The following is a 23709-nucleotide window of genomic DNA, read 5'->3' on the forward strand; positions in this document are numbered from 1 at the left end:
TTCTTCTTTTAATAGCCTCCCTACAGTTTGCATCCCACCATGGCACAGTCTTTTTTCCTCTGCTCCCAGCACCCCTTGGTATACTTTCCTCTGCTGCTTGTACTATGACTGCTACCAGCTTGTTATTGAATTCATCCCCATCTGAGAAATCTTCTTTGTTTAACAGCTCACATTTATCCTTACATAGCTTTTCATACACCTCCCAGTTTGCTTTATCTAATTTCCATCTTGGTAGTCTTAGATCCTCATCTTGGTGAACTTCTACTCCAGTCTTAATTATTACAGGGTAATGATCACTACCTATTGTTGATTTACTTAACACCTTCCATGTGGTAACACCAGCGACTTCTTCTGATACAAATGTTAAATCAATTGCACTTTCTGTGTTTTGCACACTATTATACCTGGTACCACTCCCATCATTCATACATACTAAGCTTTTCTCCACCATAAATTCCTCTATGACTTGCTCGTTAATCTAAGACATTTTAAAGGACCCGTAGACACCCTGACAAAAGATCACAGCAACAGGACAAATCTTCTGGGATCAGTTTATTGCTGTACTCACTGCAAAATCACTCATACTTTTAATTACAGGTTCCGCTCACATTTTCATGGACAATATTTCCAAACTTTTTCATGACTTTTCAAGGACTCACAATGAAGACTTTTCTTTTTCTTTTCCCACTTGCCCGGCATTTTTCAAACATCAGATTCAAACTCTATGTAAACATAATTGGCACACAGGAAGGGAGAGACAAACTGAGGGAGAAAATGACAAAACACACCTGATGGTAAACAAACACTGTCACACATCAACACATATTAATAACCCCATGGGCCCTAGGCCTTTTTTGGGGTATTTTTACTGTCTTTACTTTCAAGCTCATATCACAGTCATTATAAAGGCTACATACACATGCTATACCTTGTTTGTTTTTTTTCAGGACAATCTGGGCTAACCAGATTTGCCATCATTCCATGACTGTCTATGTGCCTGTATTTTATATACATTTTTATATCAATGAAAAAAACAAATCTGTGTTAGTAAATTCTTACATTTTTACATGTATCTGACCATAGCAAGTTGGAAGAAGACATATTCTGCCATATTCACAAGTCAAAAATGTGTTTTATCTGAGGGGGGGGGGGGGGGGGCTGGGTGTGCAAAGGTGAAGTGGCTGGTCTTGTCTTACAAAGTTTGATGGAGTGTCAACTGGACAATATGGAGATATTTGTATCTTGAAAGCCGGACTACCAATGTGGATAGACAGGGAGAAACACACGCAAGCCTAAGACGTGGTAAGAGAGGATATTCCTCCTCACTATATGAAGTGACTGATAACAAGATCTGATTGTAAAGGAATTCGTCAGGTTTTATTTTGGAGACAATTGATCTGGATTTATAGCATGATGGGATGACAGTGATACCACACACAGATGATGTGTGTGGTATCACTGGAAAGCTCTGCTCCTGCACTTTCATGTGATATGTGTGGCATTTCTGTGCGAGCCTGCTTTCGCAAGTAATCCATCCGAGAGTAATGTGTGTGCAAAGCTGTATGAAAGCTCTGTTATACATCATTTTAGTGTAACGTTATCTTTTTTTTTTCTCCTTGTGAAAACATTGGACTACCGACAAATGCTTGGTCTTGCCGGAAAGCTGCAGTTCTGCTGTTTCACGTGATATGCGTGGCTTCTCGCTATGACGCACGGTTGCGGAGAAAATCCACAGAGAAGAACTGGTGTGAATTTGAATGCACTATGCGTCATTCGGGCCCATAGGGTTAAAGCTACATTAAGACACCAGCTTCAGAAAAATGAATTTGGCATTATGTTACATTTTATGGAGGGTTATCCACTGAAGATGATTCTAATAATTTCATTATACACAAACAAGTTCTGTGACTTATGATTTTGACTAATTCCATGACTTTTCCATGACTCTTGCAAGTATAAAATTCATTCAAACTTTAAAGCAGTCTCCTCCTTTCCTTGTTTATCTCACTAGTTTAACTGTTCCAGACCTGCAATTTCAATTAAAATTCAGGATTTGAACTTCACTCCCCACTTTTCTTAGCATGCTTTATGGAACAGGCCTCTGAAAGCTCTGCCACATGTTTTGCATGTAAACAGTCTCTCTCCTGTGTATGTGTGACTTCAACTGGAACGTCTGTGCTCAAGTGATGCACCTTTACACCTGTGTGCGTTCTCATGTGGGCTGTCAAGTTACTGGCAGTTCTGAAGTGTCTCCCACATGTTGTGCAAATACACAGCTTCTCACCTGTGAGTCCTCATGTGGACTAACAAGTAATCTTTACGTATGAAACCTCTCCCACATACTTTACAAGTATACGGCTTCTCACCTGAATGACTCCTCATGTGGACTAACAAGTAATCATTACGTATGAAACCTCTCCCACATACTTTACAAGTATACGGCTTCTCACTTGAATGAGTCCTCATGTGGACTAACAAGTCACCATTACATCTGAAACCTCTCCCACATACTTTACAAGTTTACAGCTTCTCATATGAATGAGTCCTCATGTGGACTAACAAGACATCACTACGTCTAAAAGCTCTCCCACAAACTTTACAAGTATACGGCTTCTCACCTGAATGAGTCCTCATGTGGACTAACAAGTAATTACTACGTACGAAACCTCTCCCACATACTTTACAAGTATACGGCTTCTCACTTGAATGAGTCCTCATGTGGACTAACAAGTCACCATTACGTCTGAAACCTCTCCCACATACTTTACAAGTATACAGCTTCTCACTTGAATGAGTCCTCATGTGGACTAACAAGTAATCATTACGTACGAAACCTCTCCCACATACTTTACAAGTATACGGCTTCTCACCTGTGTGGATTCTCAGGTGTCTCTGCAATTTTGACTTGTACTCAAAAACTTTCCCACATATGTCACAGTTTAAAGGCTTTTTACCTGTATTTAAGTTGATCACAGCAGAGGTGTGTGGACTCTTACTGTTAATTTCACTTTCATGATGTCTTTTCTCTGCTTGAAGCTCTGTGTTTCCAGGTGATCCAGAGTCTCCATGCTGGTATTCTTCCTCATCTTGGCTCTCAGCTACATGAGAGTTGTGAGAGAGCAGCTGGTGGTCACTGGTCGGTATCACATAGCTTATAACTGGTATGATGACGACAGACTCTTTCTCTGCTGCACTTTGAGTGTCGTCATGAATGAAGTCCACAGTCTGATCTTCACTATGCTCACTTTCCTCATCAGCAGGAGTCAACATAAAGCCACCAGTCTCCTGCTTCAATTCAAGCTGCTCTCCCTCCTGACTGCTGCACACTTCCTCCTCTTCCTCTTTAATGTGTGGAGGCTCTGGGTGCTCTTGGTCCACACTGGACTTCCTCTCCTCAATACAGAGCTGCTGCTCAGTGACAACCTCCTCCTCCTTACACACATGTTGCTGTAGGAGCGCTGGAGGGACACACAACAACACCAACAGCATGCTAATGTGATGCTACAGCAAATATACAGACGTGGCAGTAAATTAGTTAAATTAGGTTTCACCCACCTGTCCTGTGTAACTTTATTTCAGGCTTCAACACGATATCCAACAGTCTGCGCTGCCGATCGATCTCTTCCTCGTACTCGACGATGGTTCTTTTAAAAGCTCCCAATATTTCTTCAGCAGCAGCAGTTAGTCGCTCCTTGACAAACTCTCTCAAAGACTCAACTGAACACATTGTTGTCTAATGTAGGCTACTGTAAATGTGGCTCGAGGTTTAACTCATAGAGTAACCTCCCGAAGTTAACTCAGTCATTTGAGAAACGCGACTGGCGCCTTTGTTTCGTTTACTTCCGCTGGATCATGTTACACTTCGGCCCAATTCCAATCCGATCCCTTTCAGACTCACTGACTTAGAGGCGCGTTCATGTGAAGTGCGTGAGTGTGTGAGGGCTGTCCCATTGTCAAATCGTCAAGTCAGAGAGTCAGTGAGTGAGCCCTTTATGCCCCCTTACCATAGGTCAGCATCGATGCGGACTTAAGGTAAGGAAGGCCCCATTCCAATCCGGCCCCTAAACACTCAAGGCCTGAACCCTCACTGACTTAACTGACGTCAGCTGTAAGTGATTGAGTGTGAGAGTCTGAAAGGGCTCCATATGCTACAAATAGAAATGGGACAGCACTTATCCCCCTCTCTACAAAATCTTGTTGACACTGGCGGCTCTGGGCGTGATCATTTATCGGTTATTGTCAGCATATATTCCACACACAAAGAATATGTTGATAGATAGATAGATAGATAGATAGATAGATAGATAGATCTGATCTGGAATCTGATAAACTGTTCAATGCTGTTAAAACACGTTCAGACTATTAAAGAAACTCACTTTCAAGCTACATTCTGCAGCTGCACCACGATCCTGCTCACTCACAAATATTAATAATTTCCAATATTAGACTATATGAATTATGTTCCATCAGGGCGACCAATCACATCGATAGAGATCATTATTCATTTATTGTACGTGTCTAAAGCTTCAGGCAGCTGTCTGATCCATGCGCACAGAGGCACAGACTTATATAACAAAAACAAAAAACAAAAAAAAACTTCCACTTGCAATAAAAACTAGATGGTCCTGTTTACTCCACCATAGCAGGACTCTCTAAACTGTCTGCACAATTATTATTATTATCAAGTGTCTCCATGTGACCACAACTGAGGGGAAAGTCCAGTGAATTCAATTCAAATAAACACAAGAAATTTGTGCTCTAGAAAAGAATCAGCAATCAGTGAATAACCTCCTAAGCCCTATGATAAGCTATTATGGCAAGGCTTAACTGTACAGACCAGTGAGCAGTGATAACTAACACGTCTTTGGGGTCATCGGGTGGGAACCTCCTTTCACCAGTGTTTCGTCTAGTTGGTCCCACGACACCTCCAGGAGGCTAGACAGTGATCTCTGGCGTCCCAGAGACACTCCCCTAATGCCAGGTCTCACTGCTCCCCGGACCAACCCAATAACCTCCTTTACCTTACTTACACATGGCTTTCTCAGCCCAAACAGCACCGCCACCTTCAACCAAACCCAGGCTCCGTACATGTGAGCTCCAGGTAGAAGCAATGCTGATACTACCTTTCCTAGCACATTCACCATACTCTATTTCACACACTACATAGCATTACTACAATATAAACTAAAGTTAAAGGAGCTAAATAAACTTACAGGATCAGCAAACACATTCACCTTGCAGCATGGCCTCAAACAAAATGGATTCAAATAGGCTACTCCCACACTTAAATAACCTTCCTCTTCCTGGATTTCCTCCTGAGAGGAGGTGGATCTCTCCACCTGATCTCAAAGAGTTATGTACCCTGCTTAGTAGTTCCCCCTGCTGGCCCCTAACTGACATTATTTCTTCTCTTATAGATAAACTGGCTACATTTAATTGCTTCATCTGACATTTCCCTCACTGTCTTCCTCAAACTCTGTCCCCACACTCCGAGTTCCCCCAGGAGCAAGACAGCTGATCTTGCTATGAATCCCCTACACACCACTTCCACTGGACAAATCCTAGTTTTCCATCCTCGCTGCTCAGCTTCTGCTCCTAAGTCTGCATATCTAAGCTTTTTTCTTTCATAGGCTTCTTCCAGTCTTCCCAAGGAACTGTCAGCTCAATGAAGTAAACTCTCCGTTGACTCACTGACCACAACACTATGTCAGGCCTCTGCCTGGTACAAACTATTTCCTGGGGAACAAAAGCTTTCCCCCTAAATCTACTTGCATTTCCCAATCATAAGCACCTTCTAAGCAGCCACACCCTTGTCTCCTTACTAACTTATCCCTTCTGTATTTGTCTCCCTCTTAACTCTGACTGATAGTAGCCTATAGTAAATGCCTTTCCATAGGTGTACATCTGTTTTTTCCCATCTGGCTGTCAACATAGGCCTATTCATTCATATTTGTATTTTTGATGACAGCTTTGATGCAGTGCGACACGTGCTGGTCATTTTTAATAACTACTTTTGGCATGCTTGCTGTCCTGAAGATAGTTTTACTGAGAGCAGACTTCACTGTTCACGGTACATCCTGAAGAAAACTTACTATAGAGCTTTCATTTTCATGGTCTATCAGCTGCATATTAACAGGCAGTACAATAAAACGCTGTTGCATTACTTCATTGCCTGTCTGTGTGGGTCGAATCTGCAGCCTCCGGGTCTGCAGAGACATCCTGCTGGCGTAAAGGTCAAGAGGTAACCTTATTTTGAAGGGCACAGCCCAAATGTAAGTGACAGAGCACGTTAGCCAATCAGAAGCAAGGGAGCGCTGAGAGCCCGCCCACCAATGAAACGAAATATGGAGTGGTAAATTTGTTTTTTGCAGGAGGATCAGAAAACAAGAAATTGAGCTGAATTTGGTTTTTTCATTTATTTTCCCCAAATTTGTACAGCAAATATGTTGACAGTAATACACAATAATGACATGTGAATGTTTCTTGTATGGGTGTGTGTCAGTGTTATGGGCAGATCCTGTAAAGATTCAAATGTTGAGATTTTATTTTATAGATGCGTTTTTAGAGCAGGACAGAAAAAGCATTGTATGTTATATGATATTGCTTTCTTTAATAATAATTTTGGCTAATAAATGGAGGTATAGCTTATGGCACAGAGGAATACGCTTCATCAAAGTGTGGATACACAGAAAATATGTGTTCGAGACTTGACTTCATTAGTTTTGGTGTTTTCATGGGATTTGTTGCCTAAATGAAAATCATAGATTATCAATAACCACGTTCAACCACGTTGAGAACAGTGAACAGTGTGTTATTAAGTATAAATAGCTTGTGTGTTACATGTTTACTTGCTTACGGCCATACCACCCTGAATACGCCCGATCTCGTCCGATCTCGGAAGCTAAGCAGGGTCGGGCCGGGTCAGTACTTGGATGGGAGACCGCCTGGGAATACCCGGTGCTGTAAGCTTTTCTTTCTCACCCCTCACCACCAGAGGCCGCTCTTTCCTTTTTAAAAAAACACCACCAGCAGAAACATTCACATGTTTTTATTTGATAATCTGGACTTCATGCTCTGTATTATAGCCTACCTGTACTTTTACTTGATTTGTATTTTGACATTTTCAGCAATCATGTTCACCAGGCAGATGGGAGATCTCTTTGTACAGTGTGCAGAGCTGCTGATTGATACACATTTGGTACTGTAGTGAGTACACATTAACTCAAAATGAACTACAGTGTGTGTTCATAGTGAAGAAAAACACAAAAATATCATTTGAAAATATAACCACAGGACTGTGTTATTGTCCTACTTACAGTTACGTGCCTCTCAGAGATTTGACAAATAGGCTATGGATGCTTTGCACATTTTCTTTTTCAGAACATCCAGGATTATTTTAAAATGAGGACACATTTGATATTCAGTAGCATTCAGGATTATGATGAACTATATATACATGTGGACTGTAAATAGTCGATGTATAGCTGGAATAATCTATATGGCATTGCTAATGAGGGAAATGGAAACAGGTGAGCAGGTGGAAGCGGGAGCTAACTGGGACAGGTGAGGGAGTCTGAGGGCATCTGGTGGATGGATGGACAAGAGCAAAGCAGGGGCCTGGGGAAGTGGAGACAATGGTGGAGGGACAGACTGAGAGAAATAAAAACAACTGAGACAGACACTGTGACAGTGGGCAACACAAAATGTACCAGCCTGCATGTTGGAGGTGAAACGGATCAAAAACAGACTCAATAAAGGATGAAAATGAGGTTAAAACAATCTTTACCTGGCCAAATAATACAGTGGGCTCAGGGTCTGTAAGACAAGAGCAGTCACATGGAGCACACAGCATCATTCTTACAGAAGCTGTGGTTCAGAGTCAGTTTGACTTTTGCTGCCACCTCCTGGTGTGAAGGACCATCTGTCAGCTCTTCAAAATAAATGACAAAAGGCAGAAACATAATCCATGGGGACAATTTTAAAGCTCCGCCCATGTCTTCATGTTTAACTTGACCATTTCAGGAAGCTGAGTGGTTAAAAAGAGGCTCAGACAGAGGTGGGACCAAGTCACTGTTTTGCAAGTCACACGCAAGTCTCAAGCACTCAAGTCCCAGGCAGACAGTTTGTGTCTCAGTTGTTTTTAATTTCACTCATTCTGTCCCTCCACCCTTGTCTCCACTTCCCCAGGCCCCTGCTTTGCTATTCTCCATCCATCTACCAGATGCCCTCTGACTCTCCCACCTGTCCCACTTAGCTCCCACTCCCACTTACTCACCTGTTTCCCTCATCAGCCCTGCAGTATATCACAGGCCCACTTCCACTCTTGCACTGCCACATTGTCAATGCTGCTTTGTGTCTTGCTTTCCAGCCACCTTTAAATGAAATCTGGTGCCTGTAGTCAAATACTGATCTCATTTAATGCTTGATATACTTTTAATAGTGCTGTTCTGGTAGTTCCCCAGTCCCTTCCCGACAGGCATCTTAAGAGGTTATTAACCTTCTTACATTTCTCTGTGACTTTGTTAATATGCTGTTTCCAGGTCAGCTTTTCATCAAATATCACCCCTAGGAATTTAACTACCTTGACCTGCTCGAGTGTTTGACCATATCATTTTACAGTCACGTCTTTATGTCGTCTGGAAAAGTATATCACTTGTGTCTTTGCAGCAGACATCATAAAGCCCCAGTCATTCGCCCACTGTTCCACTGCCATAATTGCTGCCTGCATTTTTTTTCTGGATAAATGTTAAATTTCGTCCTCTTAGCCATAAGGCCCCATCTTCTGCATATAAGGACTTCCCTACATTTCTTTCAACCTTTTCAAAGATGTCATCAATCATTATATTGAATAGTACTGGACTGCAAACATCGCCTTGCGGGGTTCCATTTTCAACTTTATATAACTTTGAGTACTCTGTACCCACCCTGACCTCTCTGATGGATCTTTCCCAGACTTTACTATTGGCACTATGGTTGTGCTGAATAGTCTTGACTACTTTAATGCAGTATCTTCCATGTGGGCTAGCATACTATAACAGATACTCTCCTTTCCCGGAGATGATTGCTGTGCCTTTAAGAGTGCCCTCCTTAACTCAAATAAATGAAAGGGTACATCTGAATCATCTATTGTGGTGATTCTCAGTACATTCACATCTGGACTCATGGCAAGAGTGTTGTCCCTGCACTGTCTGGCTCTGACTGATAAATTATCTGAATTGTGTACTTTAACTAATGTTTCTGCCAAAAGTTCACTTTTATCCCTATTACTGACCACTGTTTTATTGTCACTATTTAATACTGAAATTGTATAATGTCTCTTGATTCTGCTCATTTGTCTACGCATCCCCCATATATCAGATAATGACAACTCTCTTCCAATTTTATTACAATATTGCCTCCAGTATTCACGTTTGGTTGCTCTTATGGTCCTCCGGACAACCGCCTGTAACCTTTTATAGTTATTTAGAGTTTCCAGTGAATGATGCTTTTTTAACTACCTGAAAGCCATGTTTCTTCTTTTAATAGCCTCCCTACAGTTTGCATCCCACCATGGCACAGTCTTTTTTCCTCTGCTCCCAGCACCCCTTGGTATACTTTCCTCTGCTGCTTGTACTATGACTGCTACCAGCTTGTTATTGAATTCATCCCCATCTGAGAAATCTTCTTTGTTTAACAGCTCACATTTATCCTTACATAGCTTTTCATACACCTCCCAGTTTGCTTTATCTAATTTCCATCTTGGTAGTCTTAGATCCTCATCTTGGTGAACTTCTACTCCAGTCTTAATTATTACAGGGTAATGATCACTACCTATTGTTGATTTACTTAACACCTTCCATGTGGTAACACCAGCGACTTCTTCTGATACAAATGTTAAATCAATTGCACTTTCTGTGTTTTGCACACTATTATACCTGGTACCACTCCCATCATTCATACATACTAAGCTTTTCTCCACCATAAATTCCTCTATGACTTGCTCGTTAATCTAAGACATTTTAAAGGACCCGTAGACACCCTGACAAAAGATCACAGCAACAGGACAAATCTTCTGGGATCAGTTTATTGCTGTACTCACTGCAAAATCACTCATACTTTTAATTACAGGTTCCGCTCACATTTTCATGGACAATATTTCCAAACTTTTTCATGACTTTTCAAGGACTCACAATGAAGACTTTTCTTTTTCTTTTCCCACTTGCCCGGCATTTTTCAAACATCAGATTCAAACTCTATGTAAACATAATTGGCACACAGGAAGGGAGAGACAAACTGAGGGAGAAAATGACAAAACACACCTGATGGTAAACAAACACTGTCACACATCAACGCATATTAAAGCTACATTAAGATGCCAGCTTCAGAAAAATGAATTTGGCATTATGTTACATTTTATGGAGGGTTATCCACTGAAGATGATTCTAATAATTTCATTCTACACAAACAAGTTCTGTGACTTATGATTTTGACTAATTCCATGACTTTTCCATGACTCTTGCAAGTATAAAATTCATTCAAACTTTAAAGCAGTCTCCTCCTTTCCTTGTTTATCTCACTAGTTTAACTGTTCCAGACCTGCAATTTCAATTAAAATTCAGGATTTGAACTTCACTCCCCACTTTTCTTAGCATGCTTTATGGAACAGGCCTCTGAAAGCTCTGCCACATGTTTTGCATGTAAACAGTCTCTCTCCTGTGTATGTGTGACTTCAACTGGAACGTCTGTGCTCAAGTGATGCACCTTTACACCTGTGTGCGTTCTCATGTGGACTCTCAAGGTATTGCTAGATCTGAAGTGTCTCCCACATACTTTACAAGTATACGGCTTCTCACCTGTGTGAGTCCTCATGTGGACTAACAAGTAATCATTACGTACGAAACCTCTCCCACATACTTTACAAGTATACGGCTTCTCACCTGAATGATTCCTCATGTGGACTAACAAGTAATCATTACGTACGAAACCTCTCCCACATACTTTACAAGTATACGGCTTCTCACTTGAATGAGTCCTCATGTGGACTAACAAGTAATCTTTACGTACGAAACCTCTCCCACATACTTTACAAGTATACGGCTTCTCACCTGAATGAGTCCTCATGTGGACTAACAAGTCACCATTATGTCTGAAACCTCTCCCACATACTTTACAAGTATGTGGCTTCTCACTTGAATGAGTCTTCATGTGGACTAACAAGTAATCACTACGTACGAAACCTCTCCCACATACTTTACAAGTATACGGCTTCTCACCTGTGTGAGTCCTCATGTGGACTAACAAGTAATCATTACGTATGAAACCTCTCCCACATACTTTACAAGTATACGGCTTCTCACTTGAATGAGTCCTCATGTGGACTAACAAGTAATCACTACGTACGAAACCTCTCCCACATACTTTACAAGTATATGGCATCTCACCTGTGTGGGTTCTTATATGAGCGCTCAATGCTGATGTGTCATTGACTCTTTTCCCACAGGTTTTGCTAGAAATTGGCTTCTCACCTGTGTGGCTGTTCAGGTGTCTCTGCAATTTTGACTTGCACTCAAAAACTTTCCCACATATGTCACAGTTTAAAGGCTTTTTACCTGTATTTAAGTTGATCACAGCAGAGGTGTGTGGACTCTTACTGTTAATTTCACTTTCATGATGTCTTTTCTCTGCTTGAAGCTCTGTGTTTCCAGGTGATCCAGAGTCTCCATGCTGGTATTCTTCCTCATCTTGGCTCTCAGCTACATGAGAGTTGTGAGAGAGCAGCTGGTGGTCACTGGTCGGTATCACATAGCTTATAACTGGTATGATGACGACAGACTCTTTCTCTGCTGCACTTTGAGTGTCGTCATGAATGAAGTCCACAGTCTGATCTTCACTATGCTCACTTTCCTCATCAGCAGGAGTCAACATAAAGCCACCAGTCTCCTGCTTCAATTCAAGCTGCTCTCCCTCCTGACTGCTGCACACTTCCTCCTCTTCCTCTTTAATGTGTGGAGGCTCTGGGTGCTCTTGGTCCACACTGGACTTCCTCTCCTCAATACAGAGCTGCTGCTCAGGGACAACCTCCTCCTCCTTACACACATGTTGCTGTAGGAGCGCTGGAGGGACACACAACAACACCAACAGCATACTAATGTGATGCTACAGCAAATATACAGACGTGGCAGTAAATTAGTTAAATTAGGTTTCACCCACCTGTCCTGTGTAACTTTATTTCAGGCTTCAACACGATATCCAACAGTCTGCGCTGCCGATCGATCTCTTCCTCGTACTCGACGATGGTTCTTTTAAAAGCTCCCAATATTTCTTCAGCAGCAGCAGTTAGTCGCTCCTTGACAAACTCTCTCAAAGACTCAACTGAACACATTGTTGTCTAATGTAGGCTACAGTAAATGTGGCTCGAGGTTTAACTCATAGAGTAACCTCCCGAAGTTGACTCGAACATTTGGGAAACGCGACTGGCGCCTTTGTTTCGTTTACTTCCGCTGGATCATGTTACGCTTCTTCTTCTTCTTCTTCTTCTTCTTCTGATTAGATTGGCGGCTGGCAACTAACTTAAAGGTGCATTACCGCCACCTACCGGACTGGAGTGTGGCTCAGTAGATTAGTAAAACAATAGTCTCGCTCACCAGACCTTTGTCAAGAAAAGAAAGGTCTGGCGGGACATATTGGATAAAGGAGATACCCACCGTAGGCTTAGCCAATGTTTTCTTTTTTTTTTAAAGTTTTATTTGCAAATATGAGTTTTAACAAACACATGACAGAAAATCATTGAACATTGAACAGATCAGGAGTACTAGAGTTCATTGCCAGTCTTTTCAAAACTCAAATTAAATGTACAGACTTTATCAGATTGAGAGTCTTTGCAGCTTTGTTGTTGTTAACACACTCAAGTGTGGTGCCACACTGCTGGAGTTCAACAATGAAACGACGAAAGCAGGGTTTAGAGCCAGCCCATTTTGATATATGAAACTTTCCAAGAATAATTAGAAGTTGTATAATGTAGTCAGTGTTGCTCTCCATCCTACTAAAAGTAAAATATGGCATCACATCAAACACAGTAAAATTTACAGTAGTATTCATTTTTCCATTTACAAAGTCTTGTATATCATTCCAAAACTTCGTTGAATGGTGACAATGATAAAACAGATGAAATATTGTGTCTTTGTCAACATTACAGAAAGTACATGAATAGTCTATGTTTAACTTAAATCTCTCCAAGACCTCCTTAGCGGGATAAATTCGGTGTAACACTTTGTAGGATACTTCTTTCACTTTATTACTAATGCAATATTTATTTAAAACACTACAGGCTTTTTTCCACTGTAAATTGCTCATAATAGACAACCAGAAGAATTCTGCTGCAGGGGCTGCAGTATAGTTCAGTGCGTTTCTAATGTGTCTATTACCGCAAGGTTTATCTTGAACATTGATATCTCCAATAAAACTCTGCCTAGAACTAAATGAATAGGTTTCTGTGACGTTACAGTTCTTTCAAAATAGAAGGGAACCAGCAGGAATTGCATTGAAGATAACAGCATATTCTTTAGGTGTGAGTGTTATCTTGAATTTCTGAGTAAATTCTGAATATGGCATTAACACACCATTCTTATTTAATAACTGGCATACAAGCAAAATTCCATTGTCATACCATGACCGATAAAACAGGGATTTTCTTTTGTGTAGAATATCCTTGTTATTCCAAATATAGTACCGATGAGGACTGAAGTTGTGCTTATAAACTAATAACCACGCCAAGAGAGCTTGCTTGTGAAAATTAGCTAAACTAACCGGGATTTTATCAATGGAGAAATTGCATTTTAATAAAAAATCAAGGCCACCAATCGAATTAAATAAATATGATGGGAAAGCATGCCATATACTGTTGGGATTCTTTAGGAATTGAATAAGCCATTTAACTTTAAATGTATTATTTAATAAACTAAAGTACAAGACCTCAAGACCCCCTTGTTCCCTACTAGCTTTGATTGTTTCTTTTTTGAGATAATGGGGTTTTTTCCTTCAAATGTAGTCATACAGTATCTTATCCAGTTGTTTAATAACATTTGTTGGGACATTAAATGATAATGATACATAGACAGATCTAGATATACCTTCTGTTTTGGATAACAAGACCCTTCCAAATAGAGATATATCTCTCATTAACCTTGAGTTCAATTTTGATTTTGTTTTTTCAATAATGGGATCAAAATTGGCTTTACTTCGCTGTTCTGCATCACTGCAGATAACAACCCCGAGGTAGGTTACCTTTTCTTTAATTGGAATCCCGTGATAGCTTGACAAATTACAATTTTTAATTGGAAATAAGACAGATTTATCCAAGTTCATCTTTAAACCAGAAACATCAGAAAATTCATTTATACAAGCCACAGCTTCTGAAATTTGATTCTGGTCTTTAAGAAAAATTGCAGTATTGTCTGCCAGTTGGCATAATTTGAAGTTCTTGCCTACTGCATTTATACCCATGAAGGGTGCTTTTTTTATATGAGTGGCCATTGTTTGGGTTACTAATATAAACAAAAAAGGAGATACTGGGCAACCCTGTCTAATACCACGATGAATGTCAAATCGACTTGATGTACCACATTTCAGTTTTACAGAGCTGGAAGAGTTCTTACGTAGAGTTTGAATTGCATTACAGAAATATTCTCCAAAGCCAAAAAAGAGATGGTTTTAAAAATTAACTTGTGTTCAATTGTGTCAAAGGCTTTGTAGAAATTAATAAATAAGATAAAACTTTCATCTGGTATTAAATCACGATAATCTATCATATCCAGTATCAGTCGAATATTATTACTAATATGTCTTTTTTGTATAAAACCAGATTGCTCTATATCTATTATTTGATCTAATCCATGTTTTAACCTCCTAGCAAAAGTTAAAGCAAATAATTTTGCATCATTGTTCGTTCAGCAGACTGATAGGCCTCCAATTTCCTATGTGTAATCTGTCTTTTTTTGGTTTGGGAATGAACGCAAATTAACACTTCAGATCAACGCGGGGAAAACCAAAGAGCTGATGGTGGATTTCTGCAGGCGCAGACTCCTCCCCCCAACACCAATGAACATCCAGGGAAAGGACATTGAGATGGTGACATCTTATAAGTACCTGGGTGTTCATCTTAACAATAAACTGGACTGGACTAATCACGTAACAGCACTGTACAGAAAAGGCCAAAGCAGACTCTACCTGCTGAGGCGGCTCAGGTCTTTTGGAGTGCAGAGGGTGCTCCTGAAGACCTTCTCTGACACTGTGGTGGCATCAGCCATCTTTTACGGAGTAGTCTGCTGGGGCAGCAGTGTCTCGGCTGCAGATAGGAAGAGACTGGACAAGCCGATCAAGAAGGCCAGCTCTGTCCTGGGATGCTCTCTGGACTCTGTGCAGGTGGTGGGAAAAAGGAGGATGACAGCCAAGCTGTCATCTCTGAGGACTAATGACTCCCATCCTCTGTAGGAGGAGATAAAAGCTCTGGAGAGCTCCTTCAGCGATAGACTGATTCACCCAAAGTGTGTGAAGGAACGCTATCGCAGGTCCTTCCTGCCTGCTGCTGTCAGGCTACATAACCAGCACTGCTCACAGTGAACTGCACCATGGACACTTTAGGGACACTATGGACACTTTATAGACACCACAGCAGTCTGCTGTTTTTACACATACAATCACTTGCACCTTATCCACTGGTCATTTTCATTCACTGCTGCTCATTATTATCCACTTCCCATTATTTTATTATTATTATTATTATTATTGTTATTGTTATTTATCGCCATCTCTTGTATTTTTTGTACTTATTTGCATGCCTAGTTATTTAAGTTTTTTAAGTTTAAATTCAAAAGACCCTTCACGATGGATAAAAACAAGGATTCGCATACCCGGCCCGGAGGGTTACTGGGGCCCCGTCCTGGAGCCAGGCCTGGGGTTCGGGGCCCGTGGGCGAGTGCCTGGTGGCCGGGCCTTCGCCCATGGGGTCCGGCTGGGCCCAGCCTGAACCGGCTACATGGGCTCGTCCCCCTGCAGGCCCACCACCCGCAGAGGGATCCAGAAGGGTTCGGTGATATGTGGATTGGGCAGCAGACCAAGGCGGGGGCCTTGGCGGTCCGAACCTCGGCTACAGAAGTTGGCTCTTGGGACATGGATTGTCACTTCTCTGGCGGGGAAGGAGCTGGAGCTTGTGGAAGAGGTTGAGCGCTACCGGCTAGATATAGTCGGCCTCACCTCGACACATAGTTCCGGCTCTGGAACCCAAGTCCTTGAGAGGGGTTGGACTCGCTCCTTCGCTGGAGTTGCTCCAGGTGAGAGGTGGAAAGCCGGGGTGGGCTTTCTGATAGCCCCCAGACTCTCTTCCTGTACGTTGGGGTTTACCCTGGTAGACGAAAGGGTTGCTTCCCTGCGCCTTCGGGTCGGGGAATGGGTCCTGACTGTTGTCTGCGCTTATGCGCCGAACAACAGTTCAGAGTACCCGCCCTTTTTGGAGTCCCTGGGACGGGTGCTGGACAGTGCCCCGACCGGGGACTCCATTGTTCTGCTGGGGGACTTCAACACTCACGTGGGCAATGACAGCGGGACCTGGAGGGGCATGATTGGGAGGAACGGCCTGCCCGATCTGAACCCGAGTGGTGTTCAGTTATTGGACTTCTGTGCGGTTCGCAGTTTGGCCATAACTAACACCATGTTCAAACATAAGGATGTGCATCGGTGCACGTAGCACCAGGACAGTCTAGGTCGCAGGTCAGTGATTGACTTTGTAGTCGTATCATTTGACCTGCGGCCATATGTTCTGGACACTCAGGTGAAGAGAGGAGCAGAGCTGTCAACTGATCACCACATGGTGGTGAGTTGGATCAGGTGGCAGGGGAGGACACCGCGCAGACCTGGCAGGCCCAAACGAACAGTGAGGGTCTGCTGGGAATGCCTGGCGGAAGAACCTGTCCAGATGATCTTCAACTCCCACCTCCGGGAGAGCTTCGACCGCATCCCGAGGGCAGAGGGGGACATTGAGTCTGAATGGGCCTTGTTCCGCTCTGCCATTGTCGAGGCGGTGGTTGTGAGCTGTGGCTGCAAGGCTGCTGGGACCAGTTGCGGCGGTAATCCCCGAACCCGCTGGTGGACACCAGAGGTGAGGGGAGCCGTCAGGCTGAAGAAGGAGGCCTACAGGGCATGGTTGGCTTGTGGGTCTCCGGAAGCAGCTGATGGGTACTGGCGGGCCAAGCGGAGCGCAGCGGCGGCAGTCGTGGAGGCAAAAACTCGGGCGTGGGAGGAGTTCAGTGAGGCCATGGAGGAAGACTATCGATCGACTCCAAAGAGGTTCTGGCAAACCGTCCGGCGCCTCGGGGGGGAAGGCAGCAACTTGCTCACACTGTTTACAGTGGGGGCGGGGAGCTGCTGACGTTAACTGGGGACATTGTCGGGCGGTGGAAGGAATACTTTGAGGAGCTCCTCAATCCCACCAACACGTATTCCAGTGAGGAAACAGAGATGGGGGTCTCGGGGGCGAGTCGTCCAATTTCTGGGGCAGAAGTTGCCGAGGTAGTGAAACAACTCTGAGGCAGCAGAGCCCCGGGGATGGATGAGATTCGTCCTGGATATCTCAAGGCTCTGGATGTTGTAGGGCTGTCCTGGCTGACACCCCTCTGCAACATTGCGTGGACATCGGGGGCAGTGCCTCTGGAGTGGCAGACTGAGGTGGTGGTGCCCATTTTCAAGAAAGGGGACCAGAGGGTGTGTTCCAGCTACAGGGGGATCACACTCCTCAGCCTACCCGGTAAGGTCTACTCCAGGGTGCTGGAGAAGAGGGTCCGGTCGATAGTTGAACCTCAGATTGAGGAGGAGCAATGTGGTTTTCGTCCCGGACGCGGAACCGTGGACCAGCTCTTTGCCCAACCAGTCCACATGTGTTTTGTGGATTTGGAGAAGGCTTATGACCGTGTCCCCAGGGGCATCCTGTGGGGCGTGCTGCTAAGGGCCATCCAGTCTGGTTCGCGTGGCCAGCAGTAAGTCGGACCTGTTCCTGGTGAGAGTTGGACTCCGCCAGGGCTGCCCTTTGTCACTGGTTCTGTTCATAACTTTTATGGACAGAATTTCTAGGCGCAGCCGAGTGGTGTAGTGTGGCAGGTTCGGTGACGGGAGGATCTTGTCCCTGGTTTTTGAGGATGACGTGGTCCTCCTAGCTCCATCGAACAGTGACCTCCAGCTCTTGCTGGGACGGTTCGCAGCCGAGTGTGAAGCGGCTGGGATGAGAATCAGCACCTCCAAGTCTGAGGCCATGGTCCTTAGCCGGAAAAGGGTGCATTGCTCCAGGTCGGGGGGGAGGAGTTTAATTATCTCGGGATCTTGTTCACGAGTGAGGGTAGGATGGAGCAGGAGATTGACAGACGGATTGGGGCAGCGTCAGCAGTGATGCAGGCGCTTAACCGGTCCGTTGTGAAGAGGGAGCTTAAGCCAAAAAGCGAAGCTCTCGATTTACCGGTCGATCTACGTTCCAACCCTCACCTATGGTCACAAGCTCTGGGTAGTGACCGAAAGAATGAGATTGCGAGTACAAGCGGCCAAAATGAGTTTCCTCTGCAGGGTGGCTGGGCTCAGCCTTAGGGATAGGGTGAGGAGCTCGGACATCCAGGAGGGACTCAGAGTAGAGCTGCTGCTCCTCCACATCGAGAGGAGCCAGTTGAGGTGGTTCGGGCATCTGGTAAGGATGCCTTCTGGACGCCTCCCTTGGGAGGTGTTTCGGGTGTGTCCAACCGGGAGGAGACCTCGGGGCTGCCCCAGGACACGCTGGAGGGACTACATCACCCGGCTGGCCTGGGAACACCTCGGGGTTCCCGCGGAAGAGCTGACGGAAGTGGCTGGGGAGAGCACTGTCTGGGCTTCTTTGCTGAGGCTGCTGCCCCCCGACCCGGACCCGGATAAGCAGAGGACGACGACGACGAAGTTTAAATTTGAAATCTTTAACCTGACTCTTTCTCCTTGACTGCTGTAACACTGGAATTTCTCAATTATGGGATCAATAAAGGTGCATCTTATCTTATCTTATCTTATCTTATCTTATCTTATCTTATCTTATCTCTTAATGTGATTACTCCTTGCCTTAAAGTAAGAGGGAGCTCACCTTTTTGAATGGATTCTTTAAACATGGCTAGTAGGAAAGGGGCAAGTTTAAGATTGAAAGTCTTATAAAATTCCCCTGTCAAACTGTCATTACCAGGAGATCTGTTTTCTTTAAGGGATTTAATACATTCACTCATTTCAGCCAATGATATCTCCTCTTCACATGAGACTCTAAGATCATCATTTATTTTTCTAGAATCTGCTGAAATATTGTCTAAAAATGGTTCAATATGGGAGAGTGTAAAGGTTGAAGAATATAAATCTTTATAAAATTGAGCTACATGTTGAGAGATTATTTTAGGATCATCAGATATTGTGCCACTGATAATCAATTTACTTACTGCTGCAAATTCTGCATTTGTTTTTTATAAACTAAAAAAAATTACTATTTTTCTCACCTTGCTCAAGCCATTTGCACCTTGATCTAATAAAAGCACTTCTAGTTTTCTCTTCATAAATATTCTCTAATTGGCTTATTATATATTATTATTATATATATTATTCAAGTTCATCATCTCTTCATTAATCATTACGTTTTTTTTGCAGATTCAAAATATCTCTGATAATCTCAATTTTTTTCTGTCTTTTCCAATTTGCTATGAATTTATCTTTTTTAAGTGCAGCTCTTCGAATATCATATTTCATTAGTTCCCAGAAGTATCCATAAGAACCAGTAATACATGCTTTATTCCAGTACTTGTCAATAATAATATTAATTTCCACTATGAGGTCTGCATTCTTCAATAACAAGTTATTAAATTTCCAATAGCCTGTATTGTTTTTCGCTGTACATGTATTCTCTAGAATGATTTTTTTGAGGCCATCGATCCATATTTTTTTATCAGAAACAGTATTAAAATCACCTCCCCATACTTTAGGCTTATCCAAAAAAACGGTTACTCTTCCTGTCTCCTAAGTGGGCGTGGTTAGCTCTCCCTCCAATCAGAGCCTGTTATTTCTTTCAACCAATCACAATCGTCCACAGCAACGGTGCGCTTGCAAAAATATTGCCGGGGGGAAACAGGTTTTGGTGTAACACGCCCACAAAAATACTGCCTTCAGGACGCGAACCATGGCAGAAAAATGGCTACATCCCCGCAAGATCAAACACCGCAAAAGCAATACTTAGTAAAGGACATGTTGAAAACTGCTACCGGAGGTGATAGGGCGGGACTTCAGCGGGTGGCTCATTCCGCCCAATGAGAGGCTGATCTATGCAGCGAACTTCCGCCCACTCAGACTAGTGAAACAAAACCAAAACAAAAAACAAAAAAAAAAAACAAAAAAAAAACTAAATCCTAAATCCTATCCATTAACCCTGTTTCCTTCAGGTACTTAATCATATTTGTGTGTTATCTTTCCTGTTTCACCCAGAAGGTTCTCTACAGTGAAACTTGGCTTTGCTTTCTGCAGTGCTGTTTTCAGTTTGTTCCTCTCTTCCTTGTAGGCCCTGCAATCAACCAGTACATGGTGGACAGACTCTATACTATTGCAGTGTGTACATGTGCCAGTTGCATGTTTTCCTATTTTGTGAAGTGTGCTGTTTAATCCAGTGTGTCCTATCCTGAGACAGGTTATGACTGCCTCTTCTTTTCGGTTCCTGCCCAACGTTCTTCCTACCCCAACCTGTTTTTGAATATTATAAAGGTGTCTTCCAGTGTTGATTATGTCCCAGTATTCTTGCCATGTTTTTTTGTACTTGTTTCTTAATGATTGCTTTCCCCTTCTCCTTACTTAATGACATATTCATGCTTATTGTTTGAAATTTGATTGCTTGCTTGGCCAGTATGTTAACATCCTCATTTCCCTCAACGACTACATGGGCAGGAACCCAAATAAAGCATACAGTCACACCCTTATTGCACAGTTTGTATATTATATGATGTATTCTGAAGATGTTATCTTGTCTGCAAGATTTCAAAGATTTGATGCTTGTGAGTGCTGCCCAACTGTCAGATGCAATCAATGCCTCTCCTTCACTGTTACTCTCTAGCCATTCCAGGGCTATCAGAATAGCAATAAGTTCCACTGTATTGACAAATGATCTGAAGTTCTTTCCTTAATTGCTATCTTGAATTGCGGTATATAAACAGCCGCTCCTGTTCTACCCGTCCCTGGATCTATGTAAGCGTCAGTGAAGATCTTCAGTTTATCTTTATAATACTACTCAATACACTTTTCTGTAGTGGTACCAACAAACCCCTGTTTAGATTTTTTCATGCGGTGTTTGAAATTAAAATCTACTGACGGCATCACAAACAACCAGGGAGGAATAACTGAAGACGGCACAGTTGAACTGAATTTTATGTCGTTTAGACCCATCATTTCGGCTTTTGCATTCCCAATCCACCCAAAACTCATGAAGTTTGATTAATTATGTTCCCATCAGTCCTGTAGGATAGCTTTGGTGGGATGCCCTTTATTTCATACACATACCTTGATATTATTTCTTCTCTGAATATCACAACCACATCAGGTAGGGTATGGGTGAATAGCAGCTACAGACAAAATTGTGCTAAGTGGCAAGATTAAGATGTCCTTTATTGAACCCAGGCACTGACACACAGTGCAAATATAAAAATAAGAGAAGAATACAATCAACAAAATTTGAGTAAAAATACACACATGATGTGAGAAAAGTATTAATAAAAGGGAAAGTATGTTCAAATGAACAGGGGATAGTATGTAGTCTATGATACATGCTATATACAGTACAGCACAATGCTACATGTACAAAACGCTGCATGTTAGCCTATACAACACAGTGTTTCTTGGAATCTGATAAACTGTTCAATGCTGTTAAAACACGTTCAGACTATTAAAGAAACTCACTTTCAAGCTACATTCTGCAGCTGCACCACGATCCTGCTCACTCACAAATATTAATAATCTCCAATATTAGACTATATGAATTATGTTCCATCAGGGCGACCAATCACATCGATAGAGATCATTATTTATTGATTCTACGTGTCCAAAGCTTCACACAGACTTTTATAATTTTAACTGAGATTACACATTATTTGCAATAAACATTTCAGTGCAGGCGCTGCTCTAACAGACTGACAGCTGTCTGATCCATGCGCACAGAGGCACAGACTTATATAACAAAAACAAAAAAAAAGCCTTCCACTTCCAACAAAAACTAGATGGTTCTGTTTACTCCACCATAGCAGGTAGTGTGACTCTCTAAACTGTCTGCACAATTATTATTATTATCAAGTGTCTCCATGTGACTACAACTGAGGGGAAAGTCCAGTGACAGCTTAACTCTGACTGATAGTAGCCTATAGTAAATGCCTTTCCATAGGTGTACATCTGTTTTTTCCCATCTGGCTGTCAACATAGGCCTATTCATTCATATTTGTATTTTTGATGACAACTTTGATGCAGTGCGACACGTGCTGGTCATTTTTAATAACTACTTTTGGCATGCTTGCTGTCCTGAAGATAGTTTTACTGAGAGCAGACTTCACTGTTCAAGGTACATCCTGAAGAAAACTTACTATAGAGCTTTCATTTTCATGGTCTATCAGCTGCATATTAACAGGCAGTACAATAAAACGCTGTTGCATTACTTCATTGCCTGTCTGTGTGGGTCGAATGTGCAGCCTCCGGGTCTGCAGAGACATCCTGCTGGCGTAAAGGCCAAGCGGTAACCTTATTTTGAAGGGCACAGCCCAAATGTAAGTGACAGAGCACGTTAGCCAATCAGAAGCAAGGGAGCGCTGAGAGCCCGCCCACCAATGAAACGAAATATGGAGTGGTAAATTTGTTTTTTGCATTAGGATCAGAAAACAAGAAATTGAGCTGAATTTGTTTTTTTCTCTCTTTTTTTTTTTTTTGCCAAAAACAAAAACACGAAAAAACAAACTGTTTCTTTGTTTTTTGCCCAAAAACGACAAAACAACTTGTTTCTAGTTTCTGATTGTGTCAGTTATTCCCAGAAAATAAACGGTTAAAAGGTCGCTTGGTCAAAAACTATCCCAGTCTCCCTATTGGTAATCCTACACAGTGTCTATTTTAACATTATAAATACATTTGTACAGCAAATATGTTGACAGTAATACACAATAATGACATGTGAATGTTTCTTGTATGGGTGTGTGTCAGTGTTATGGGCAGATCCTGTAAAGATTCAAATGTTGAGATTTTATTTTATAGATGCGTTTTTAGAGCAGGACAGAAAAAGCATTGTATGTTATATGATATTGCTTTCTTTAATAATAATTTTGGCTAACAAATGGAGGTATAGCTTATGGCACAGAGGAATACGCTTCATCAAAGTGTGGATACACAGAAAATATGTGTTCGAGACTTGACTTCATTAGTTTTGGTGTTTTCATGGGATTTGTTGCCTAAATGAAAATCATAGATTATCAATAACCACGTTCAACCATATTGAGAACGGTTAACAGTGTGTTATTAAGTATAAATAGCTTGTGCGTTACATGTTTACTTGCTTACGGCCATACCACCCTGAATACGCCCGATCTCGTCCGATCTCGGAAGCTAAGCAGGGTCGGGCCGGGTCAGTACTTGGATGGGAGACCGCCTGGGAATACCCGGTGCTGTAAGCTTTTCTTTCTC

The 23709-nt window shown here is 42.4% G+C and overlaps 1 protein-coding gene, 2 non-coding genes and 1 pseudogene across 6 annotated transcripts; 2 read left to right on the forward strand and 2 right to left on the reverse strand.

Moving 5' to 3' along the window:
• Nucleotides 1–544: 544 nt before the first annotated feature.
• LOC125885782 (histone-lysine N-methyltransferase PRDM9-like) lies at nt 545–4523 on the reverse strand (annotated as a pseudogene).
• A 2327-nt stretch (nt 4524–6850) lies between these two features.
• LOC125886660 (5S ribosomal RNA) lies at nt 6851–6969 on the forward strand. The gene has a single exon (XR_007449073.1). It is a non-coding gene; the product is annotated as a 5S ribosomal RNA (ribosomal RNA).
• A 3085-nt stretch (nt 6970–10054) lies between these two features.
• Nucleotides 10055–12479, reverse strand: LOC125885781 (histone-lysine N-methyltransferase PRDM9-like). Of its 4 annotated transcripts, none has more exons than XM_049571555.1 (3): nt 12190–12479; nt 11049–12092; nt 10055–10880 (listed from the first exon to the last, which is right to left on the reverse strand). In XM_049571555.1, the coding sequence occupies exons 1-3, from the start codon at nt 12359–12361 to the stop codon at nt 10609–10611; spliced, it is 1488 nt and encodes a 495-aa protein (XP_049427512.1). In that variant the 5' UTR covers nt 12362–12479; the 3' UTR covers nt 10055–10608. The 4 variants fall into 4 exon arrangements, with proteins under 4 accessions (XP_049427512.1, XP_049427510.1, XP_049427511.1 ...); XM_049571553.1 differs by having other exon boundaries at nt 10055–10964; XM_049571554.1 differs by having other exon boundaries at nt 10965–12092.
• Nucleotides 12480–23580: 11101 nt separating this feature from the next.
• LOC125886671 (5S ribosomal RNA) lies at nt 23581–23699 on the forward strand. The gene has a single exon (XR_007449081.1). It is a non-coding gene; the product is annotated as a 5S ribosomal RNA (ribosomal RNA).
• The last annotated feature ends 10 nt before the right edge of the window (nt 23700–23709 follow it).

The sequence above is a fragment of the Epinephelus fuscoguttatus genome, linkage group LG3 (assembly GCF_011397635.1).
Source record: "Epinephelus fuscoguttatus linkage group LG3, E.fuscoguttatus.final_Chr_v1".
NCBI lineage: Eukaryota > Metazoa > Chordata > Actinopteri > Perciformes > Serranidae > Epinephelus > Epinephelus fuscoguttatus.

Bases quoted from the DNA above. Each gene is read 5' to 3' on its own strand.
- LOC125885781 (XM_049571552.1), bottom strand. From the start codon at position 12,361: ATGTGTTCAGTTGAGTCTTTGAGAGAGTTTGTCAAGGAGCGACTAACT. The intron at 12,093-12,189 runs GTGGGTGAAACC...GTGTCCCTCCAG, and splicing joins AATAAAGTTACACAGGACAG to CGCTCCTACAGCAACATGTG.